Raw genomic sequence first — 24,183 nt, 5'->3', positions numbered from 1 at the left:
TTATAGTGTGTTTCTTGTGAAAATTTGTGATTTTCAAGAAAAATTAAGTTGCAGGAAAGGGGCAACTTTGAAGGGCTGTAATTCGTTAAAGTCCGCACTAACATGCTCTTTTTTATGTTTTAAATGTCGTTCTGATAAAGATGTATCAGTTAAATGGTTTATCCAAAAAGTTTGATATTTATGAAAAAATTCAAACCAGGAGAGAACATCTTTAACCCTGCTGTGGTACTAATTGTGTTTAATGATTATTCATTTTGAAGTATGGAGATGTATACTTAGTTGTCTTATGAGACATTTACTGGCGATTTACGCAACTATAGAAACATGTATCATTAACTATGAATAAAAGCATTAAATATAGTTTGATTTTATTCCTTTCATTAAAACATTACTGGGAGCTTTAGTTTGGGGTCATTATATTTTTATTACATTGTGTGTGTTATGAGTGTTACATGAAAGGAGTTATGCATCATCCTTGTTAATATTTGAACATACAAAGGTGTCTGTGATAGAGATTACCAACCATTACACTAGTGACTTACTTCCATGGAACATTTTATCCGAAATTTGTCTCCTATACTTGACCAAAACAAGTATCAGAGCAATTGAACCGAAGGTCAGCAATACTAGGATTATGAACACAAGGCCAATCACATCGTTGTCTTCAGACCTGTAACACATTTAACTTTTTAGTGTGAATTATCTCTCCATCGTTTGTAAACTACACTGTATATCAACTATATGAACATTTATTATATATGACTGTAAAGCTTCATTATATATTCAGTATATCATAAATGTATCAATTCACACAGAATTACCTTACTGCTTCAGTAATGCATGCTGCTCTCATTGTTGTGGTTTGTTGATGGTTGTAACTATAGCACGCCTGATCTGAAGGGAGAAAAAGAAAATTAGCATGATAAGCTATAATAATTTGCATCTGCCTCTCAGTAAAGTATTGATTTAGAATTACATTTGTAGGCCTCGTTTGACGCGTATCTTGTCGGACATCTTTGAGATTCAGGGAACGTCAGACATTCAAATCCGTCGTCGTAGTTTTCCACCACTTGTTTAACGCGGGTGTTGTACTCGGCACAATAACCTTAAATGAATGTTAATCACTAAGCAGTACAAATCAGTGTGTAAAACATTCTGTGATGACGAGCCACATTTGATTGATGCTTAAAAAATTATACAGCAATTCATTGTAAAGCAAATCGTTTACCACACACACACACACACACACACAGAGAGAGAGAGAGAGAGAGAGAGAGAGAGAGAGAGAGAGAGAGAGAGAGAGAGATTTCACCTTGTAGGTAAAATATTGGTGCACAAACTTCCAATGTTGCGTTTCGCCAATGATTCATCAAACAGTGATATTGAAACTTTACAGGAGCTGTGCAATTCTGAATGACTGCTATGCTTTCACAATTCTTCAATCTGGACGCCTTTTCCAACTCCTCTTTATTTTTCGGACAGGAAGATACATATGATATGGTTGCTGTTGATGCACGACAGCTCAAAACTTCCCCAAAACACTGAAATGTATTTGATTATTCATATGTCGTCTTCAAACTAGTCAAAGTAATGATATAATATCTTAAATTTACATTAAAAACGCGAGCCAATGAATGGCGCGTATCACTTAATCTCTTGTATTGAAGGAATCCGATTGTCAGACGTAACGCTACATAGATTCCATGTATGTTGGGTTTGTCATTCATATAACTTATTTGCACAGTGGTGCTTGGATCACGCCGTGACTTGCTGTAGTCCATGCAAACCGGATCTCTTACATTTGCTTCTGTCTGTAGAATCTCTGTGACAGTGATGGTTAGCCACATATAAAGCTATGAAAGTCCCTTTATGTAAGACAAGTATTACATGTGTTTGAAAATAGGAGCGTGTAATGGATTTTGACTTCAATAATCCCGAATACCGAGACCCCGTACTGATTTCGAAAATCCGTAAAATGCTATCAAAATACGCAATAGGGTTTGCGCGTAATTGGGGAATGAAGAAAAGCGATGAACGCGAAGGCAACAATCGATTCACTGCACAGCCAAAAGTTGCAAAAGAAATATTTCATGATCGACATCCGGTTGTGCAGGAACTACAGTTCCTGAAACGTTCTACTTTACCATTTTTCCGTTCGTTCACTGTGCGTTCACCGTACTTTCTCCTTGCGCTTACCATGCGCTCTCCGTGTGTTCACCTTCCACTCTCCGTAAACAGTTTTGCGTTCATAAATCGTTCACCGTGCGTTCAACATCCATTGCCATTCGAAACACCAAAGTGAAAGGGTCGATCTTCATAGCAAGGCAAAGATAAACAAGAGGGTCATCCGCCACTTCGCTCACCTGAGTCAACTTGACCGTTATTTAATGATTTTCCTTAAATATTCGCACATAAATCTTTGATCTCCTATTGTGGACCAAACCTACCCCCGGGGACATGATATTTACAACATCGAATCTGCACTATGTCAGGAAGCTATCATGTAAATGTGGCTACGTCAAAGAATGAAATCATTAAAAGCTGTGTGAGCTTTCAGGTCATATGGGACTTTAATGAATACTTGAAGGCATGTTTGGACACAAATATAGTAGGGAAATATGTTAACAATTCTTTTTATAGTCAATATATGAGAAGTTCATGCAAGAATACAACAATATGAGGCCCAAACCGTGTGCAGGTTTTATAAGGGGTAGATATGTAGCTCTCTGATCTGTCCAAATATTTTTTTTCTACTAGAGTTTTGCAGCTAGTTTGTTTAATGCATTTATCTTGACTCCTTTCCGGGATGTGTTTAATTGCATTCGATCCTTAATGCATTTATCTTGACTCCTTTCCAGGATGTTTTTAACTGCATTCGATCCAAACGACCATGCTCGAAAATGTTGAAACCATGCATCTACATCTGTGAATTCTTAATGTCGCAATAGTGCTAACTACTAGACTATCTTTATTTCACATACATTGTATCTAGTCGTGTATTAATAAATTAAATACTATGCATCTTAAATCAAAATGTAACACATGTAGTATATCAAGACGAATCACCAATATTCATAATTTATGAAAACATCAAGAATTCTACATACATGTATTATGGAACATTTTTTCTACTTTTCATATATACATTGTACATGTATCTGTACGTCATATAATACTGTAAACGTATACATTGTACATGTATCTGTACGTCATATAATACTGTAAACGTATACATTGTACATGTGTCTGTACGTCATATAATACTGTAAACGTATACATTGTACATGTATATGTACGTCATATGATACTGTAAACGTATACATTGTACATGTATCTGTACGTCATATAATACTGTAAACGTATACATTGTACATGTGTCTGTACGTCATATAATACTGTAAACGTATACATTGTACATGTATCTGTGCGTCATATAATACTGTAAACGTATACATTGTACATGTATCTGTACGTCATATAATACTGTAAACGTATACATTGTACATGTATCTGTACGTCATATAATACTGTAAACGTATACATTGTACATGTATCTGTACGTCATATAATACTGTAAACCAGTTCTTAAGAAGTTGTTTGCTTGTGCAGGATTGCTGTCTTCATAGACGTATAGTTTACGGTCGTCAAAACTATGTAACAATATTCCATTTTCACCTGCATATGGTGTTTATATCTCTCAACTGATTCGATGCGCAAGAGCTTGTTCTGCGTATGGTCAGTTTTTAAATCGAGGCTAGCTACTGACAAACAAGTTGATGGTACAGGGGTTTCAACAGTCTTGTTTAAAGTCAGCATTTTGTAAATTCTGTGGTCGTTATAACAATCTATTTTGCCATTACAACCTATGATTGGGTCATATACTGTGTGACGTATTTCACACCGATCGTTAGATCGTTCTTGGCACACTGGTTTTGACTATTGATAACACCTTTTACCTGATCAAGATATAGGGCTCAGGGCGGGTGTGACCAGTCGAAAAAGGATGCTTACTCCTCCTAGGCACCTGATCCCACCTCTGGTGTATTCAGGGGTCCGTGTTTGCCCAACTATCTATTTTGATTTGCTTATAGGACGTATGAGATTGATCAATCTTCGTTATCTTCACCTTTCATGTACATCCGGTACTTGCACAAAAATGAACAGATATATATATATATAATTATATACCCTACCTTATTATAAAATAAGTAACGTAAGGGGAAAATCCGAAAACCAATCCTACGAATATCAAACAAAGAAATATTCCGATTAAATAAACCATTTTACGTTCACCGAGCGTTCAGCGTTCACTTTGCTTCCTCGTTTGCTACATTAGATTGTTATAATGACCATAACATTTGCGAAATGCTGACTTTAAACGAGACTGTTGAAACCCATGTAACATCAACGTATTTGTCAGTAGACTCCTCTATTTTAATAACTAGCAAAAGAAAAAACTGGTAATAATGATAATGGAATATTGCTGCATGAATATGGGAAGTTGACGAAGCTGAAATCATCCTTTATGTCATAAAATTTAGTTATTATTTTTCCGTTAAGATCTATATTAAAAAGATTTTAAAGAATATGTTTACCTGATTGAGCAGAACTATGAGGAAACATAAGATCATCTTTTCTTTCATAAGTACGTAAACATCTGGGTCACGCACTAATTCTGAAGAACAAAATTGTCGCAGTTTTATTACATTAATCATTGTCACAATTAGAACTAAATGAATAGTTTAAAGTAGATGGTAGAGGATATTACATCCCATTAGCCACATTCACTTTAGAATATACAGAACAATTACGAAAATATACGATTCGCTGGTTTTTGTATAATGTTTATGTGTAAGAAATAATGTTCCCTTTGTGGATTGAAATACATCGACTGGGCCAAAATTGCTGAAAACCACATTATGGTATTTTCTCTGAAATACTGTATATAGGGAAATGTTCGCCTTCTTTCATCTTTGCCCATTTCACTACCATCCTATGCAGTGCACATTTCACGACCATCTTATGCGGGCGCTTTCAAAACTGAATGAAATAACAAAAAGTAAAAATGGCTTTGGGAGATCTTAAGGTCATACGCTACGTTTCTCAATGATAGATAATTTTGAAGAAATTTTTAGGTATAATTCACTTGCATCCTATCTTGTTCTAAAAGTAAATTGAGCTATATTACGCTGTACCAGGTTTGTTTTCAAGTTAGCAAATTTTGGTAGTTCCTGACTGTGGTAAGTGAAAATCAAACGTCAGCTCTAATGTATTACAGAAGATTGTATATATGTGGGCATAATTAAGTTATTGTAGCAAAGAAAGGGAGACAAATCTTTGGATCAATCTGAGATCGAACCTGGTAACATTGCATTAGTGGTTAACTGAGCTGACTGTAACAATATGATTCAATGCAATCGGGTTCGATGTAAAACATATACGGTACCAATTTTGATGCACCAGATGCGCATTTCGACAAATAATGTCTCTTCAGTGATGCTCAACCGAAATGTTTGAAATCCAAAATAACAATGACGTTTTAGAGCTATTATAGGGGGGGGGGGGGGGGGAGTGTGTCAAAAAAGTGGAGTCAAATTCGTCTAAGGATAAGAGTTATGCGTGAGGGAGATAATCCTTAATTTTGAAATGAATTCCTAAATTTTATAACAGCAATTAAATATACATCCGTATTCTCAAGCTAGTAACGAAGTACTTAGCTACTGGGCTGTAGAGACCCTCGGGGACTAACAGTCCACCAGCAGAGGCCTCGACCCAGGGGTATACAATTATTGCTTACAACTTTACCTAATCAGCCATGTTTATTGTTGACATCTAAATCATAAAACTATTCTTATTGAAATTCATTTCGAAACATGAAGTCAGATGTCCCGGACCATTGTTAGTGAGTACGATGAATATTGTGTATCTTGCCACAATTAGAGACAAATTGACATTTTCCTTTGTTAATTGTTCGAGTGAGCGCCAAAATTGAGAAAAATGAAAAACGTGCCTCATCCACCTGAAACAATGGATTTCAACGCTGAAAATCTTTCTCAGACCTGGAAGAAATAGAAAGAAAATATCCTTCTTTATATTGATATAAGCATGGACAAAAAGTCTGAATCACAAAGAGTCAAACTCCTGATGTACCTCCTTAGACGTAAGGGAGAGGAATGTACACCACATTGCAGTTAACGACCGACGAGCAAGTAAATAAATATTGAAGAAGAAACATTGAAGCTTATTATTTGTGAATTTGACAATATGTAACCCCAAGATTAATGGGACAGTAGAATTGTACAAGTTCTACAGCATAAATCAACAACCAGGGTACATATTTGATAAATTCCTGGCAGGCATTAGAATCTTAGCAGATTCTTGCAATTTTCGAACTCTTTCAATGACCAGGGACAGAATAATTTGTGGTGTGAGTGATTCTGGCTTCTACCTGTAGCTGATTTAGACTTGGGGAAATACATTCAAGTCTGCAGAGCAAATGGACTTTCCAAGGTGCAGATCAATGAAATTGAACCACAGACCGCAGAAACATATATGCATACAGTTAACTCGCACAAGAAGAGCTGCAAGAAAGGGTTACAAAAGCCACAGAAACAACATCAACAGATACATGTACACTGATTTTTACTACTTTGAATGAATGAAGAACTTTTTTTAAATGATAGAAACGTCGTGTATGACCTTAAATGGGAGAAAATGTTTTAAATAAGACGACATCAGATAGAAATATACCTGTATACAATAACACCTTAGCTGAACATGTCACACATGTAATACACGAACATAATATTATGTTGTAATCAATCAAGTATAGGTACATATATCTGCGGAACAAATTCCAATAAGTAAGAGAGTCAGTCAGGCGGTCGGTTACTAGCTGACATTCCTGTTGGAGCTCTTACTAGTGTGCATACCGGAAAATACGCATAAATTTTCCATGTATTTTTGTATAAAACATTCAATGATGGAAGACATCGTTGTCATCTTTTTATGCATACTGCTTGTCACTGTAAATACAGCTTCATCACAGTAAGTCCAAATTCTAAAATATATTTCTAACTGTATTTTGTGTAAGTTGCAATCTTTTGATAATCACGGTAATTATATTAAAGTGCTAGTTTTAATGTGACGGTATAAAACATGTCATACAACATTTAATCCAATGATAGGTTGTATTGGCAAACTATATCGTTATAACGACCATAGAATTTGCAAAATGTTGACTTTCTCTGTTTTACGTTTATTTACGTAAAGGAACAACAGTGGAAACAGCTGTCTCCTTGGATTTTACTGGGGTGAGGATTCTCATCAGTGCCAAAGTAATCCAGTCATTTTACAATTTCACCTCAGACGATTTACAACAATTACAGTTTAAAAAATTATCTAAATTTTGTTAATATATTTTCAATATAAGTAACACTGATTCTTTTTAATTAAAATGATGTTGATTTCAAACACAAGTTTTAGGTTGCCCAATTGAATATCACGGTCATAATTGTTCCCTGTCCTGTAGATATCCAAGCTTTGGCGAGAAATGTTCGAAAGAATGCAATTGTACGGTAGAATACTGTATCAACGATAACGGGTGTATCAATAAATCAAGTGAGTATCGGAAAATGTATTATTTTAGTTTATAAAGTTACTATACCATCAATCATTCAGTTCCATATAGTTATACCGAGCGAAGCAAGGCTCTAAAGGTAACACGTATGTATATTAAGAGAACATGAAAAAATCAGCAAATGAATAGAGATAATCTCTACATACGTTCACTGAAAATACTTGATCCATATGGGCGCCACCATCTTGTTTTGTTCAGTAGTTGCTTCTACAGCTATTCGTGTTTTAATTTGAATGGCGAAAATACAAGACTTACATACAATATTTAATTCAAACACTCAGTTTGTTAAAAATGAATTATATAATTATTACTGTTACAGTTTTTAGTCAATCATCAAATAGAAAAACAGTAATACGACGAAATAGATGAACGAGTTCATGAGTTTCTATAAATAAGAATATACGATATACATGTATTTACGTTTACCGTTTTACCACTTTGAATTTGTTTGTTAATTTTTGTTTAGTTTTGACTGTCTTTTAAATTGCAAACCGGTTGTATTGTTGCATCGTTGTCATTAATTAAAATTGTTTAATTTGGAAAACGAAGACAAACGTAGAGGCTACATGCACATATGACGTCGCAATGCATGGTTTACGTTGGCTAGTGCTATATTTAACGTATTAAAGGGGTAGACGGATCATGTACTCATATATCCCCCTTTAATGTTAATGGACGTTTAGCCCAAGGGGAATTTCATAAATAATATACATATCTTAAATGAATTATGATTTACCGTACTCAACAGAATTATTATTATCACTTGCGACACGCCAATGACCATTTCATGCTTCGCTCGGTCCAACGGTCACACCGTATATACATATACCCTGGGTTGAGGTCTCTCTTGGTGGACTGTTAGTCCCCGAGGGTCTCTACAGCCCAGTAACTAATTACTTCGATACTAGCTTGAAAATACGGATGTATATTCAATAGCTGTTATAAAATTTAGAAATTCATTTCAAAATTAAGGATTATCTCCCCCACGCATAGCTCTTATCCTTAGACGAATTTGACTCCACTTTTTTTGGCACTCCGTTTTTCCCTAAAATAGCTGTAAAAGTTTATTGTTATTTTGGATTTCAAACATTTCGGTTGAGCATTATTTGTCGAAATGCTCATCTGGTGCATCAAAATTGTTATCGTATATGTTTTACATTATGACCCCTGGGTCGAAGCCTCTGCTGGTGGGTTGTTCGTCCTCGAGGGTCTCTACAGCCTAGTAGCTAAGTACTACGATACTAGCTTGAAAATACGGATATATATTTAATTGCTGTTATAAAATTTAGAAATTCATTTCAAAATTAAGGATTATCTCCATCACGCATAGCTCTTATCCATAGGCGAATTTGATTCCACTTTTTTGGCACTCCGTTTTCCCCTAAAATAGCTCTAAAAGTCTATTGATATTTTGGATTTCAAACATTTCGGTTGAGCATCACTGAAGAGACATTATTTGTCGAAATGCGCATCTGGTGCATCAAAATTAGTACTGTATAGTTTTACATTATGACCCCTGGGTCGAGGCCTCTGCGGGTGGACTGTTAGTCATCAAGGGTCTCTACAGCCCAGTAGCTAAGTATTGCGATACTAGCTATAGCTTGAAAATACGGATGTATATTTAATTGCTGTTATGAATTTTAGAAATTCATTTCAAAATTAAGGATTATCTCCCTCACGCATAGCTCTTACCCTTAGACGAATTTGACTACTTTTTTTGGCACTCTGTTTTTTCCCTAAAATAGCTGTAAAAGTATATTGTTATTTTGGATTTCAAACATTTCGGTTGAGCATCACTTAAGAGACATTATTTGTCGAAATCTGGTGCATCAAAATTGGTGCCGTATAAGTTTTAATGCACTACGACATACTATTGTGATGTAATCAATTAAATATAAGTAAATATATCTGCGGAACATACTCTAATAAGTAAGAAAGTCAGTCAGGCGTTCAGATACCATCTGGCATTCCTCTTGGCGCTCTTATTAGCGTACTTGCCAGGAAATACACTTAAAGGACACATCGCATGTTTTTAAACTTTTTAATTTTTTCAGCAAAATCCATTCATTTCATGCCTAAAACTACTTTACATGTGTTTTATATGAAACAGTTTACGTAGTTTTCGAGTTTGAAAGCGATGAAATTCAAATCTTATGCATATTTCTTCGATATTTTACGCGCCATTATCTGTGACGTCATATGCGACCTCGAGCGAGAAAATTTGAAAACAGTTGATAGCCATTTCATAAACAGATTAGATTTAATTGACAAACAAACAATTATCACATTAACGGCTTGTAAATAGCACTGCATTATGGTGTTTTGTGCCGTTTAAGGGTGTACTTGCTGTCAATAGAGCAAGTATTTGAGAGGATTTGGACTGGTTTTTTTTCAATTTTTGAAGGAAGGTATGAGGGACAAAACGTGAATATCTTTTGTCGGCACAACGACGTTGTCATAAAAACCCCAGTAGAATTTGTCCCTGTACTTTTTCAAACAAACACTTGGAGAAAGACGTAGATAAACTGCGAGAAAATGGTTCTATCGAAGCTACGCACTGTTACATATAGGATTACGGCATATGCTTTCCGTTTTGCTCTCAAATTCAATACACACTCGCACCAACTGACCTTCACCTTGCAACAACATATAGGCAGAACTTTGCTAGTAGTGTCTACCTACTGGTAGTTTTAAAAAAGAAATTTAAAGATAAAAGATAATTGAACTTTCAATTATAGATAATAAAATATAATATATCCCAACTTTGAATTGAATTATATAATGCTTTCATTTTTTTAAGAAACGCGTACGTGTTTACAACAACAGCACACCGCGCTCCCACTTCCTAAGGAACAACGTGTAGATAATAAAAAATAATGATTAATAAAATTGCTTGAATAAAATAATTTAAAAATATTGTGATTTTCACAATAAGTTTGATTTTTTTTTTCCCGAAATGCACCCGTGACAGTAGGCCTAGTTGTCAATGATACATAATCGTATCATATTTTAGGCTTATCTAACTTCTCCAAAAATAAATTTAATGATAATTGCACTGTTTATTTTAGAAAAGCAACAACGCTAATTACAGTTGTTTACAAAAATGCCCTTACCAAATTGTGTTTAGACAGTGATCCCATGTAAACATTATTTACTCGTAAATTTTTGCAGATTTCATACTCGCTTTCCTCGCTACATTTGGGTCGCTATTTGTATGCACTGGTGGCTAAAAGATATAAGACTCGGGAAATTTGTCAACATCGAAATAAATGTTATCCATGGTAAATAAATTAGGCCCCTAAAACCCGAGTTTTTAAAAATCTAACACTACTTTTACAACAAGTTGATCGACGAAGGTCGCATGTGACGACACTGTACCTCGTGACTATCTATCTAATAAACTAGGCTTTTCGAAATCGGGGCTTAGATTTAAGTCCGTATTGTGGCTAATTATCGCAATACTTCAGCGAACGAACTATCACAATTAATTTCTATAAGCATAAGGAAGAGAAAATGCATATAATTCTGTATACTTTGGAAACACGAGATGTGTCCTTTAAATCTTCCGTATATTAAATTTGTATAAAACATTCAATAATGGAAGTTATCGTCGTTTTCTTTTTATCTATACTACTCGTCACTGTAAATACAGCGTCATCACAGTAAGTCCACCTTCTAAATTATATTTCTAACTGTAATTATATTAAAGTGCTAGTTTTAAGTGAAGTTTGATATTCACCTCGTTAGCATTGAAACTTTCTCTGTTTTATGTTTATTTACGTATAGGAACAACAGTAGAGACAGCTGTCTTCCTGGGTTTTACAGGGATGAGGTCTCTCATCAGTGCCAAAGTAATCCAATCATTTTACAATTTCACCTCAGACGAATTACATCAATGATTTACAGTTTGAAAAATTATCTAAATTGTGTAAATAAATTTTCAATATAAATAACATTGATTTTCTTTAATTGGAATGATGTTGAATTCAAACACAATTTTTAGGTTGTCCAATTGGATATCACGGTCATAAATGTTCCCTGCCCTGTAGATATCCAAGCTATGGCGAGCGATGTCACAAAGAATGTAACTGTACGGTAGAATACTGTACCAGCGATAAGGGGTGTATCAATAAAACAAGTGAGTATCGCTCAAGTTTATAACATTACTATTCTATCATTCAGTCAGTTCCATATAGTTATATAGAATATTGTCTTAGTAATGACAATGGTTCACGCTGGTGTAATTTATGAATTGAGGCGTTTAGTATTAGGTACATGTATGTGTGTATCAATAAGAAACCATACATTGTAAAAATAAGAAGGAATCCAAATTCTAAATTTCTGCACAACATTTATAAATGTGACTTATTTGAAGTCTATGAAAACATTGGTGCAGGTTGTGAAGCTGGGTATTACGGGAGGGATTGCTCGGTGCCCTGTAGATATCCTAATTATGGAAAGAAATGTCAGTCTGAGTGCAACTGTACCAAGACACTGTGTAGTCATATAACGGGGTGTCAACCCAGAACAGGTAACCAAATATAAGTATAAAATCTTTGAAATACGAAGAATAATGCAAACTGATTTTCTTATAGTTATATTGTTGCTATTGTCGCTAACTTTCTTTTAAAATACACAGATAACGTTCTGATTTACACGACAACAGAAAAGGGTAAGCATTGTTTAATGGTATTCTTTTAAGTGATCAATATAATTGGATGATTGCTTTAGTCTGAAACGTCACTAAACCGTTATGAAATCAATTTCGTTAACTAATCATATATTATATTACAAGCACATGCATTTATTACAAACTAGGTAGAGTTCAACGAAAATAAGCCAAATTTTAAATTTTGTTGTATTTCTAACAGTGATATCACGGAAGTAGTTACCCACTGATGTATATACCGGGGTAGGCACCCTAGTTATGGGGATAAAAGTCAGTTTATGAGCAATTATTGTCCAATATAACGGGATGTACACCGACTTCAGAAAGCATTTTAAAAACCTTTTTTTTCAACTTGGAATGCGCACAATAAATACAATATCAATTATATTTGTGAAATATGCTGCTAACGTCACAAAATATCATGTTGCTATTGTCGTTCACTCTCGTTTAGAATACAGGGCTCACACTGGACCAAAATTTTGTGTCGCAACCTGGCGCACGTGCATCGACTCATACACGTTTACTGTAGATCTATATTTCATGTATATTATTCAAGAGGCATATACAACATATCCTATCTCTGATTATTCTTACACAATGTATACAACATAGCTTTGTTTAGCTTTAATCATAATTATTAGGATATTGTGAAAATCGATTGTATTTCAGCAGATTGCTTTTTAGTCAGTCTGATGACATTGCAGCACAATCATGGTTTTATTTCTAAATATTGTTTTTGGCTAAGTTGACTCAATTCTATTTCATACCAGAAAAAAATAGGAGTATTTCATAGCATATAAACTGGCTATATTAAATAAAGACAAGAAATGAGTTTCTAAATGTTTATTAATCATTTTAGTAGTGTAAATGACATATATTACTCATTAAATTTGCAGTGTAGAAAAAGTCACTGATGACAAAGTTACTGAAAATTAATTACTGTAATACATAACACATGATCATAGTTTCACATCACATTTTCACTGAAGAATCCTGTTTTCATCTTGAAATCCAGAATGACAAAGTGGTCCTTCGGTGAATCTCATCATGTAGAGGAGAAGGGACTTCATGAAGTCTGAAACAAATTTTAAATGGCTTAAGATGATGTGAAGTCAAAAGATGACAGAATAGCAATTTCAGAAGAACCTACTGTTTTGCGTTTCCTCATGGCCATTTTCTAAATAGATCAAACTAAAGACCTAAAGAATAATGCAATTTCCCAACATTCCTCTATTTATACACTATACTAACGTCAAATGGATTAGAAAATATAGCTGAACATTCTAGTTTACCTTTCTAGATGAAATCGCTTTTGTACTGTGATGAACCGACAAATTAAATTTTATATATTTTTTATTAACACGGAAGTATCTTCCATTGACTAGCTTGTGTGCACAATCACACGCTTGACTCGGGTATCTCTATATTTACGATATGTACTGTAGGCAACTGGCACGTGCAAAGTTCATTTCATTCACACCTACCTGCACATAGAGGATCAACCCTTTGTTTTGTGTAAACTGCTAAATAAACAAGACGCCCCTAAGTCGTATTGTTCCCATGCGACAGGGTATCCACATTCTGCACAGGTAAAACAGCCCTGAGGCTGTTTGGATGCCAACAGCTGAAATTCAAAATGGCGCGCAAATACTAAAATACGAAATGTCCGTGTCGCATTTCCGGAATTTCTGTCGCATTTTTTTCTGAAAAATCGCAAAATGCGACAAATGCGATGGGCAGCGCGAGCCCTGGAATACACAGATAACGTTCTGATTTACAGGACAACAGAAAAGGGTAAGTACTGCTTAATGGGAAACTTTTAAATGATCATTAAAATTGGATAATTACTTAATTTTGAAACGTCACTAAACCATCATAGTGCAATATTCTTATAGCTAGTCTATTGCTATTTGAAGTCTATAAAAACAAATTTTGTACAGATAACGAATTTGATGAGGACAAAGCTCGCTCACTGTCCTGTAGACATTCTAATTATTGAGATACATGTAGATGACAATCTAAGGGCAGTTCTACCAAAGCATTATCTATGTATTCATATAAATGGATGCCAATCAAGAACAGGAAGAACTTTCAAACAAATAAGCATAATTTATAATTGAATGTCCTAGTCCCTGATGTTATTCTGATATATGTGCCTTTAATCATAGTTTTGCATGGGTTTCAAACAAAAATTAAATGTGCATAATATCAAATAAATTTTGATTTAGTCGATTGTGACTTAATCATTTAAGTAAAGCAAACAACATTTTTTTCCTTTGGCAATGTCCAGTTAGTTATCACGGTCCTAACTGTAATGCCACCTGTAAATCCCCAAACTTCGGAGAGAGATGTGAGAAAAATGCAACTGTACGGTAGAATAATGTACCAGGTGTAAGGGGTGCAGGAATAATTCAAGTTAGTAACGGTAAATTCATATGGCAATTCGATATATCCCAGTGAACGTGAAATGAAAGGCTCCGCAGAGTCTTCCATATCTGCTTTATTTTTGGATACTTTATTGTTATAAGCAAACTAACAAAGCAACATTCTGACAAACGGGACGATATCAGCTTCTCCATCCTCAGCACCCCATATTTATGTAACAATATTCCATTATCACCTGCATATCATATCCATGTTTCACAACTGATTCGATACTGGAGTCTATAGACAAATGAAGGGGTTACAACTTTTTCGTTTAAAGTCAGCATTTCGCAAATTGTATGATCTTTATAACGATCTAATTCTGTCATTCGTTCGACTGCTGTCTTGTGTGTTTCATACCAATTATTAGACTGTTCTTTATATGAAAGGTGAAGATAACGAACAGTGATCAACTCCTGTAAGCAATACAAAGTAGATAGTTGAGCAAACGCGGACCTCTGGACACACCAGAGGTGGGATCAGGTGCCTAGGAGGAGTAAGCATCCCCTGTCGACCGGTCACACCCGCCGTGAACTATATATCCTGATCAGGTAAACGGAGTTATCCGTAGTCAAAATCAGTGTGCCATGAATGACCTAACAATCAGTATGAAACACGTCAGACAGTATTTGACTCAATGATAGGTTGTATTGACGACCTAGATCGTTATAACGACCATAGAATTTGCGAAATGCTTACTTCAATCGAGACTGTTGAAATCCTTGTACCATCAAGTTTATATTCTGATTTTGATTACGGATTACTCCGTTTTCGTGATCAATTTATAGGTAATACAACGGCTGTGACCGGTCAACAGGGTATGCTTACCCCTCTTAGGCACCTGATCCCAACTTTGGTGTTTCCATACGTCCGTGTTTGTCTATTAAAAAAATTTGTATTCCCTATCGGATTGATAAGATTGATCAATGTTCATTATCTTCACTTTTGCACCGTTGCTAAACCACCATTAAAGCAATGACATATCATTTAAATGATATAGAATTTGCAAATAAAAGCTATTGCTGAGTAGAATGCTGCCAGGCGTATTTCTTACCAATTGTTAGTCCCTTCTTTACATTCCGAATTCTGAATCTCTTTACAACATTTTCTGCAGATTGTGAAGCTGGGTATTACGGGAGGAATTGCTCGCTTCCCTGTAGATATCCTAATTATGGAAAGAAATGTCAGTCTGAGTGCAATTGTACCAAGACACTATGTAGTTATATAACGGGGTGTCAACCCAGTACAGGTAACCAAATATGAGTACAAAATCTTTGAAATACGTAGAATAATGCAAACTGATTTTCTTATACCCGGTAGTTGTATTGTTGTTATTGTTGCTAACTTTCTTTTAAAATACACAGATAACGTTCTGATTTACACGACAACAGAAAAGGGTAAGTACTGTTTAACTTTCAAGTGATCAATATAATTGGATGATTGCTTTAGTTTGAAACGAAACTAAACCGTTATGAAATCAATTTCGTTAATTAATCCATATATTATATTACATGCATATATATTAATTACAAACAAGGTAGAGTTCAACGAAAATAAGCGGTTAGCCAAATTTTAAATCTCTGCAGCGTAGTTTTACATTTTGTAATTCTTCTAGGTTTTGTTGTATTTTTTAACCTTGATATCATGGATGTAGTTACTCACGGATGTGTACCGGGGTAGTCATGGGGATAAAGGTCAGTTTATGAGCAATTATTGTCCAATATAACGGGATGTCGGTGATGTGTAGCTACTTCAAAAAGCATATTAAAAACTTTTTTTTCAAATTGGAATGAGCACAATAAAATACAAAATCAATTACATTTGTGAAATATGCTGCTAATGTCACCAAATCTCTTGTAGATAACATTACCGGTATCATTCTTATTTACACCACCACAGAAAAAGACGATCATTCCACAGCTGTCAAAGAGGACTTACAAACAGTCATTATAATAGGATGTTCAATAGTGTTTGGCGTGATAGTGTTCTTTGTGTCTATAATAATAGCATTAGTGAAGAGAAACAAACAATCCAAGCGGAAAAAGGAACAAGATTGTGACGTTGATTCCGAATTTAGTTCATATCAATCCATACGCAGTGATACGGAGAGGAGTACGACTTCCGGTAGATATTGTCGCAACATTCATGAACTTAACGGGAAGCAAGCCCAAAGTCAGGAACTTGAAATATATGAAAACACGTCTATACAGGAAACAATGAGGACGTTCCATCCCTGACTACATCCGTGTATATGTGATCGTTTAAATCCAATTAGGTCATCTCAACCTCTGAGTATCCAACATGTACAAATAATACATTAATGTAGCAATGTTTGTGTACAGTGTATGTTGTACATGAAATACATCAGAAAAGTAATCCTGTGTTTCATCTGTTTCAATCATCAATTTTACGTATTTATGTATATTTCAAAATAGCATGTTACATATACAAATATGGTACATTGTGCACAACTGTAGGCGATTCCAGTTTTCCGAAAAAATGTGTACTGGGTTATAAAGTAGTAATCTCCTAACCCTTCCATTACCGGTCATTTTAAACCATGCGACCTTTAACTAGATAGGAGACGTAAAGTACACCATTGTACTTTCCTTTCCGAGAACCGAGTATCTCAGTGACTCATATAGAGGTATAAAAAATTAGGACATTCACGCTGGCCAGAAGAGTACACCTTATTTAAGGATACTATTATAAGAATTTACTTCTGAATTACCTGCAGATCCCAGGTCTGGTGTGACTTACAGTAGTGAAATATCTTCAGGCATTTGCTGTGTTCTACTTTCGTTTCGCTCTCTACATTCTACGATGATCATTTAAAAGGCCCGTGTATATTGCGTCACACCCTACCACATTCATGCTTGATGCACAGGTAACGTGAATCAATCGGGTGTATTGTGGAATGACACGCCTTGTGATTATGTTCTTTACAAACTCATATATCAATAGAAACATCTTTGATTACCCCAGATCACAATTATTTGTCTTTCATTTTCACAATTAATTTTTTTTTCTAGATCTAAAAAATAAATTGCTTCAATTTTCAATTGCATACTTTAAACTCCTCACTTTGTCTTTTGATATATTCCTATTTACCATGTCTGAATTAAACTGGAATAAAAACTGTTTTCAGTCATCCTACGCTTTAATTATTTCTGAAATAATGGGTTTGATAGTATTAAACTTCAATTTTTTGAAATCTGTACCAACATCTATACCCACCGTGGGAAACCCACGGCTGATTACGCTTCGTTCCTCTCTCCATCACGGATAGAGGAACTAAGGGTAATCAGCCGTGGGTTTCCGACTATGATCTATACATAGAAAAGCCACATGTCTATTGCTGGTTACTGATATTTAATGTGTAAGGTGAAGATAACGAACAGTGATCAGTCTCATAATTCCTATAAGCAATACAAAATAAATAGTTGGGCAAACACTGACCGCTGGACACACCAGAGGTGGGATCAGGTGCCTAGGAGGAGGAGTAAGCATCCCCTGTTGATCGGTCACAACCGCCGCGAGCCCTATATCCTGATCAGGTAAACGGAGTTATCCGCAGTCAAAATCAGTGTGCCAAGAACGGCTTAACAATCGGTATGAAACACGTCAGACAGCACACACACACACACACACACACAGAGAGAGAGAGAGAGAGAGAGAGAGAGAGAGAGAGAGAGAGATTTTGGATCAGCTCTTTGGACGAATAAGGTATGTCCTAATTCGCTCCGCTTCTAAAATTGATTGGCAAGCCTAAATACCAAAAACATGTAGTCCGAGTTGTAAATACGTTTGTAGATTAGTGTAGTTGTAGTGTTAGATGTATTCATATGTAGTTTTGTTATTATTCTCTGTTGATATTGGCCACATTATGTAATTCTTTTCGTTTGTCCTGAAGAAGGGACGGGTTGTCCCATATGTATGTATATATATATATATATATATATATATATATATATATATATATATATATATATATACAATTCAATAAAAAAAAATTGACTATTTAACAAACTTTGAAATGAAAACCAGTAATTTCTATGGGCTACCGAAAATACACAAAAGCAACCACATCAAGACCGCTATTGAAGAACAAAATCAAACATACATAACTACTAGTGAACCTATGGATCTAAAACTACGACCAATTGTGGCTGGACCTGCATGTCCAACACACAGACTCAGTAATTTTATAGATATTTTGTTAAAGGATCTATGCCAAAACGTTCCTAGCTACATTCGGGATAGTATGGATTTTCTTAACAAACTCCCAGAAATTGTAGACCAGAATACCTTACTTGTAACGTTTGATGTAACGAGTTTATATACAAATATCCCACATGACTTTGGAATAGAGGCTATAACTATTAGGATAGAAAAACACCCGGAACTTATCCCAAGAAATTTCTCAATGGAATTTATTATAGATTCCATAAAATTCATTTTGGAAAACAACACATTTCATTTTGATGGCGAATTCTACAAACAAATCAAAGGAACAGCTATGGGAACTAAAATGGTCCCTGCATACAGCATTTTAGTAATGGGATATTTCGAAGAAATGTTATATCGAAAAGTCGATGAGGAAATGAGTCAAGAGCTTGGACAAAATCTGAGGAATTCATGGAAAAGATATCTAGATGACTGTTTTATATTTTGGGAAAAATCCGAAGAAGACCTGATCAAGTTTCACAATTTGTTGAATACGCTCAATCCAAATATCCAGTTTACCATGGAATACAGTGATACTTCGATTCCCTTTTTGGACATCAAGGTGATAAAACATGAAACCAACATCCTAACTGATATATTTTACAAAAAACGGACACACACCAATATTTGAATTTCAAATCATGTCATCCTACACACACTAAAAGGAATATCCCGTACAATTTGGCCAGAAGGATTTGCACTATTGTTAAAGATGAAAATACTAAAGACCAAAGACTGGCAGAATTGAAAATATTTCTTACTGCGCAGAATTATCCGGAAACACTCATTCTTTCAGCCATAAATGAAGCAAAGAAAATTCCACAGCATACACTTAGAACAACAAGAGAAAAAAAACGCGATCCTTTCCTAATACCATTTATGACAACTTACAACCCAAAACATATAAATATCTTTCAGGAAGCTAAGAAGAATTTTACAGTTATCGAGCTTGATTTAGAACTTCAAAAAATTCTTCCCAAATCCGACCTACTTCACAGCCAAAGACAACCATCTAACTTGAAAAAATTATAAACAAAAGCCAAATTCAATTCAAGGCCTGAAAAATACGCAGTTTCTACATGTGGTGACTCAAGGTGTGGTACATGTCCTTTCCTAAAAACAGGACCTTCTATTACTTTTAAATGCGGAAAATATTTTTACTGTAAATGATGTAAAACTTATACGGTACCAATTTTGATGCACCAGATGCGCATTTCGACAAATAATGTCTCTTCAGTAATGCTCAACCGAAATGTCTGAAATCCGAAATAACTATGAAGTTTTAGAGCTAAATATACCAACAACAAAAAAAACAGCGTGCCAAAAAAGTGGAGCCAAATTCGTCCAAGGATAAGAGCTATGCATGAGGGAGATAATCCTTAATTTTGAAATGAATTTCTAAACTTTATAACAGCAATTAAATATACATCCGTATTTTCAAGCTAGTAACGAAGTACTTAGCTAATGGGCTGTAGAGACCCTCGGGGACTATCAGTCCACCAGCAGAGGCCTCGACCCAGGGGTCATAATGTAAAACTTATACAGTACCAATTTTGATGCACCAGATGCGCATTTCGACAAATAATGTCTCTTCAGTGATGCTCAACCGAAATGTTTGAAATCCGAAATAACTATGAAGTTTTAGAGCTAAATATACCCAAAAAACAGCGTGCCAAAAAAGTGGAGCCAAATTCGTCCAATGATAAGAGCTATGCATGAGGGAGATAATCCTTAATTTTGAAATGAATTTCTAAACTTTATAACAGCAATTAAATATACATAACATGTCATGCAAGTTCAAAAACTTACTATCCTGCATTATTTGCAACGGGTGTGGCGAGGAATATATTGGACAAACCGGAACACAACTAACAGCGAGGATGCGTGTCCATCGCCAACAAATTAACGATCCCAGTACAAGAAATACCCCATGCAGTGAACACTTTGACACCTGTGCTAGAGGCAACTACAGCGTATTTCCATTTTATAAACTTAAAACAGAATCAACGTCCATGAGACTTGCTAAAGAAAACTATTTCATTAAACTGTTTTCTCCTAAACTAAACAAACTTTAATCAATGCATATATGAAAAATTCTGATTGTTAAACCTCTTAATTCATCAACTTTTATCTTGTAAATGTTCATGCTTATTTTGTCCAAGTCACCTTTTCCGAACTTTTGTATTATGACGTCATGTATCTATTACCTCCTCGCAAAGACTATCATTACGTCATGACGTCACAATAGACGTCTCTAAGATAAACAGCTTTGTATTCATTATAATTTGTATTCACCTGAGGATGGATGTTAAAATCCAGAAAGCGCTAGTGATTTAAATATATTTTGGAACTATATATTTTCCTGCTTTTTTATTGAATTATTTTGACTGTGTGATATCAACTCTTTCTATTTGGATTATATATATATATATATATATATATATATATATATATATATATATATATATATCCAAATTGTGTTTTTAAAAAATCACAGTGTTCGGTATAAAATATTAAAAGAAATAGAATAAACAGTACACAAAGTTAAAAAAAAAAATAAACCCAAGCGCTTTCATTTTATAATCCTCAGGCGTTACATTTCAAAATAGTTTTGAAATGGTCTGACGTCATAAAGGCGTCCTAACATTTCACGTACATAACGACGTCATAAACGAATGAAGGGACTGTCGTGTATATAAACAGTTGTATTATAAAAGTTTTCAAAATTTTCTGTAAAAGTCGCATTCTTGTAAATATTGTATAATATAATGATTCTCGATATTTGTAAAAAGTTCTTTCATTGATTGAACACAATCAAAAAGGATGTTTCGTATGGGCGTAAAATCACCACATTCAAAAAGAATGTGATGTATAGTTAATGGACAGTCACAATATATGCATTCAGGTTGAGGTTCTCTGTTTAATAGGTACGAATGGGTCAATTTTGAATGTGCGATGCGTATTCTTAAAATACTCACTTCGTTTTGGCGTTTCATTACGATGTTACACGATTTGTTTACTTTGTTTTGAATAGAATAAAGTTTACTTGTGTCAAAGAAATCCCAATAGATTTGCCAAAGAGAATTAACATATAGTTTTATGAAATATATAAAATCAGTGTATGGAATTTTGAAGTGTACAATATCACCTTGAACTGCATTTTTGGCCGCTTTGTCCGCTTTGGTGTTGCCATGGATACCAATGTGAGTTAGGATCCAGCAGAACTCAACTATTTTACCTTGTTTAGTTAAAAGATAGTACCGGTGTAAGATATCTAAAATATTTGGATGATCAATATTCCAGTTGTTTATTGACTGAAGACATGATAGGGAGTCTGAGAATATAGTAAAATGTTTGTCATTAGAAGTTTTTATGTATTCAAACGCAAGTTGAATAGCCTTTGCTTCGGCGGTATAAATTGTTGCTTTATTTGGCAGTCGTGCAGAGAAAACGTCGTTTGTGATTACTGCAACAGCAGCGACTTTATTTTGGTCTTTTGAACCATCTGTATAGATATCAGTTGTATTATGTTTGGATTGTTTTATTTCGGATAATTTTTGCTTGAAATGGCGGAATTTGTGATGTGTCTACTTTGGGTTTTAGTAATTTCCATGGTGGTATTTCAGAAGGTGATAGGGGTTTTACGATGTCCAAAGGTAAGTTAGAATCACGTATATGTTTTTCAACTAGTAGACCGATTGATCTTATGCACTTCTTGTTTTTTGTCATATAAATGTTCAAATTGCGGATGGAAAACGCAGTTAAATGCATGATTGTCAATATTAGCTTTTAATTTAACAATTTATTGTAATGAAAGTTTCATTCTACGTAAATCGAGAGGTGGTTCGTTGGCCTCAAGATATAAACTGTCTACAGGAGAGGTTCGAAAAGCTCCTGTGCACAGTCGAAGTCCTTGATGGTGAACTACATCGAGGGCTTTGATATAGGATGTTCTTGCAGCACCATATACTATACAGCCGTAGTCTAGTTTAGACCGGATTAGAGAGCGATACAAATGTAGAAGAGTATTTTTATCTGCTCCCCATTTTGTGTTTGCAAAGCTTTAATTATATCAAGAGCTTTTGTACATTTCTCTTTGAGCATTGCTATATGAGGAATAAAAGAAAGTTTATTATCAAAAATGACACCTAAGAACTTAAACTCTTTTACAACTTTAATTGGAGTACCATCTAATTGCAATTGAGGATCATTGTGGTGTTTCCGCTTCGAACAGAAATGTATGCATGCAGTGTTAGTTTTGGAAATTTTAAAACTATTTACATCAGCCCAATTTTGGATTTTGTTTAAATATAACTGTAGTTTTCGCTCAATGGAGTTCATGTTTTTAGATTTATAACAGGGAACAGTCATCGACATATAAACTTCTATCCCAGCAGGCACTCAACGTTGTTTCAACGTTGTTTCAACGTTGATATTTGGATGTGACGTCGAACAACCATTTTTCAACGTTGGTTCAACGTTACTATTTCGACGTCGAAATTTCAACGTTGCACTGACGTTGAATCAACGTTTAGAATCAAGTGTTGGAAGGGTTCCAAATAATTATGTTTTTCTTAATTCGTGTTAATTAATCTGTGTATACTCAATAAAGTATAAATTTATCATTTTGAGAGAGGATTTAAAATTAGTCGACAATTCGACGTCTATATGACGTCTAAGTGACGTTGAAAATAAATGATTTTACAAACACGTACATATTTTTATAAAAATTATTTTTTAAAAAAAAATCAGTATAAGATGTAAAAAAAAAAAAAAAAAAAAAAAAAAGGTCTTATATGTTTTTATGTTTTTAAAATAAATATGAATGCATGTTTGGCTACTATTAAAGGGCGGGTAACTCTAATTCCGGTTTATGACAGGAAGTGTACGATTAAAAGCGTGGGCTTTCAGCGAGGTAAACAAAGGAAGACAAAGGACAATAGGAAAAGAAAGGGAATATACGATCTACACGAACTGAGTGGTGCTAGAAGTAAACATTACTAATTGATATAGAAAAATAATGTTATATTGCAAATAATTAAGTAGATTTTAATGTTTTGATTTAATAGGAATTAATTACATTGAGTGATTGCAACACGGGGAATACAGCGAATGCATGTTATATTGTTATGCTGATCGCAGTTATGTATTATATAGATTACTTAGTACAATATAACTTACATGTCTACTTAGATTTAATAAGAAGTAGTACGTATAGACAACA

The 24,183-nt window shown here is 34.6% G+C and overlaps 4 protein-coding genes across 12 annotated transcripts in view; 2 read left to right on the top strand and 2 right to left on the bottom strand.

Annotated features, from left to right (window-relative positions):
* The window catches only part of LOC125645871 (uncharacterized), a 67,376-nt gene extending 49,699 nt beyond the window's left edge, over positions 1-17,677 (bottom strand). For 2 of the 3 annotated variants that reach the window (XM_056158145.1, XM_056158150.1), the window contains exons 1-6: positions 17,464-17,677; positions 4,596-4,675; positions 1,313-1,541; positions 977-1,105; positions 822-894; positions 543-670 (exon numbers count right to left, since the gene is read on the bottom strand). In XM_056158145.1, coding sequence (XP_056014120.1) covers positions 543-670; positions 822-894; positions 977-1,105; positions 1,313-1,541; positions 4,596-4,643 — 607 coding nt within the window. In that variant the 5' untranslated portion in view covers positions 4,644-4,675; positions 17,464-17,677. Of the gene's footprint in view, positions 1-542; positions 671-821; positions 895-976; positions 1,106-1,312; positions 1,542-4,595; positions 4,676-6,010; positions 6,060-17,463 lie in introns of all 3 variants that reach the window. The other variant, XM_056158142.1, reaches the window with a different exon arrangement.
* The window catches only part of LOC125677990 (uncharacterized), a 208,064-nt gene that overhangs the window by 91,422 nt on the left and 92,459 nt on the right, over positions 1-24,183 (top strand). The gene's annotated exons all lie outside the window — the stretch shown is intronic.
* Positions 1-24,183, bottom strand: part of LOC130048063 (histone-lysine N-methyltransferase, H3 lysine-79 specific-like) — a 242,555-nt gene that overhangs the window by 162,126 nt on the left and 56,246 nt on the right. The window lies entirely within an intron of this gene.
* The window catches only part of LOC125683914 (scavenger receptor class F member 1-like), a 223,124-nt gene continuing 210,035 nt past the window's right edge, over positions 11,095-24,183 (top strand). The window contains exons 1-9 of one of the 7 annotated variants that reach the window (XM_056158200.1): positions 11,095-11,301; positions 11,426-11,490; positions 11,643-11,777; positions 12,015-12,170; positions 12,279-12,311; positions 15,847-15,981; positions 16,097-16,129; positions 16,348-16,426; positions 16,593-16,724. In XM_056158200.1, the coding sequence (XP_056014175.1) occupies positions 11,237-11,301; positions 11,426-11,490; positions 11,643-11,777; positions 12,015-12,170; positions 12,279-12,311; positions 15,847-15,981; positions 16,097-16,129; positions 16,348-16,412 (687 nt within the window). In that variant the 5' untranslated portion in view covers positions 11,095-11,236 and the 3' untranslated portion in view covers positions 16,413-16,426; positions 16,593-16,724. Of the gene's footprint in view, positions 11,302-11,425; positions 11,491-11,642; positions 11,778-12,014; positions 12,171-12,278; positions 12,312-15,846; positions 15,982-16,096; positions 16,130-16,347; positions 16,427-16,592; positions 17,884-24,183 lie in introns of those variants that run through there. The other 6 variants (XM_056158188.1, XM_056158174.1, XM_056158184.1 and 3 more) reach the window with 6 other exon arrangements.

Source organism: Ostrea edulis, chromosome 1 (genome assembly GCF_947568905.1).
Source record: "Ostrea edulis chromosome 1, xbOstEdul1.1, whole genome shotgun sequence".
Classification (NCBI taxonomy): Eukaryota; Metazoa; Mollusca; class Bivalvia; order Ostreida; family Ostreidae; genus Ostrea; species Ostrea edulis.
The sequence above is the reverse complement of the archived record's forward strand: the minus strand, read 5'-3'. Positions and strand labels throughout refer to the sequence as shown.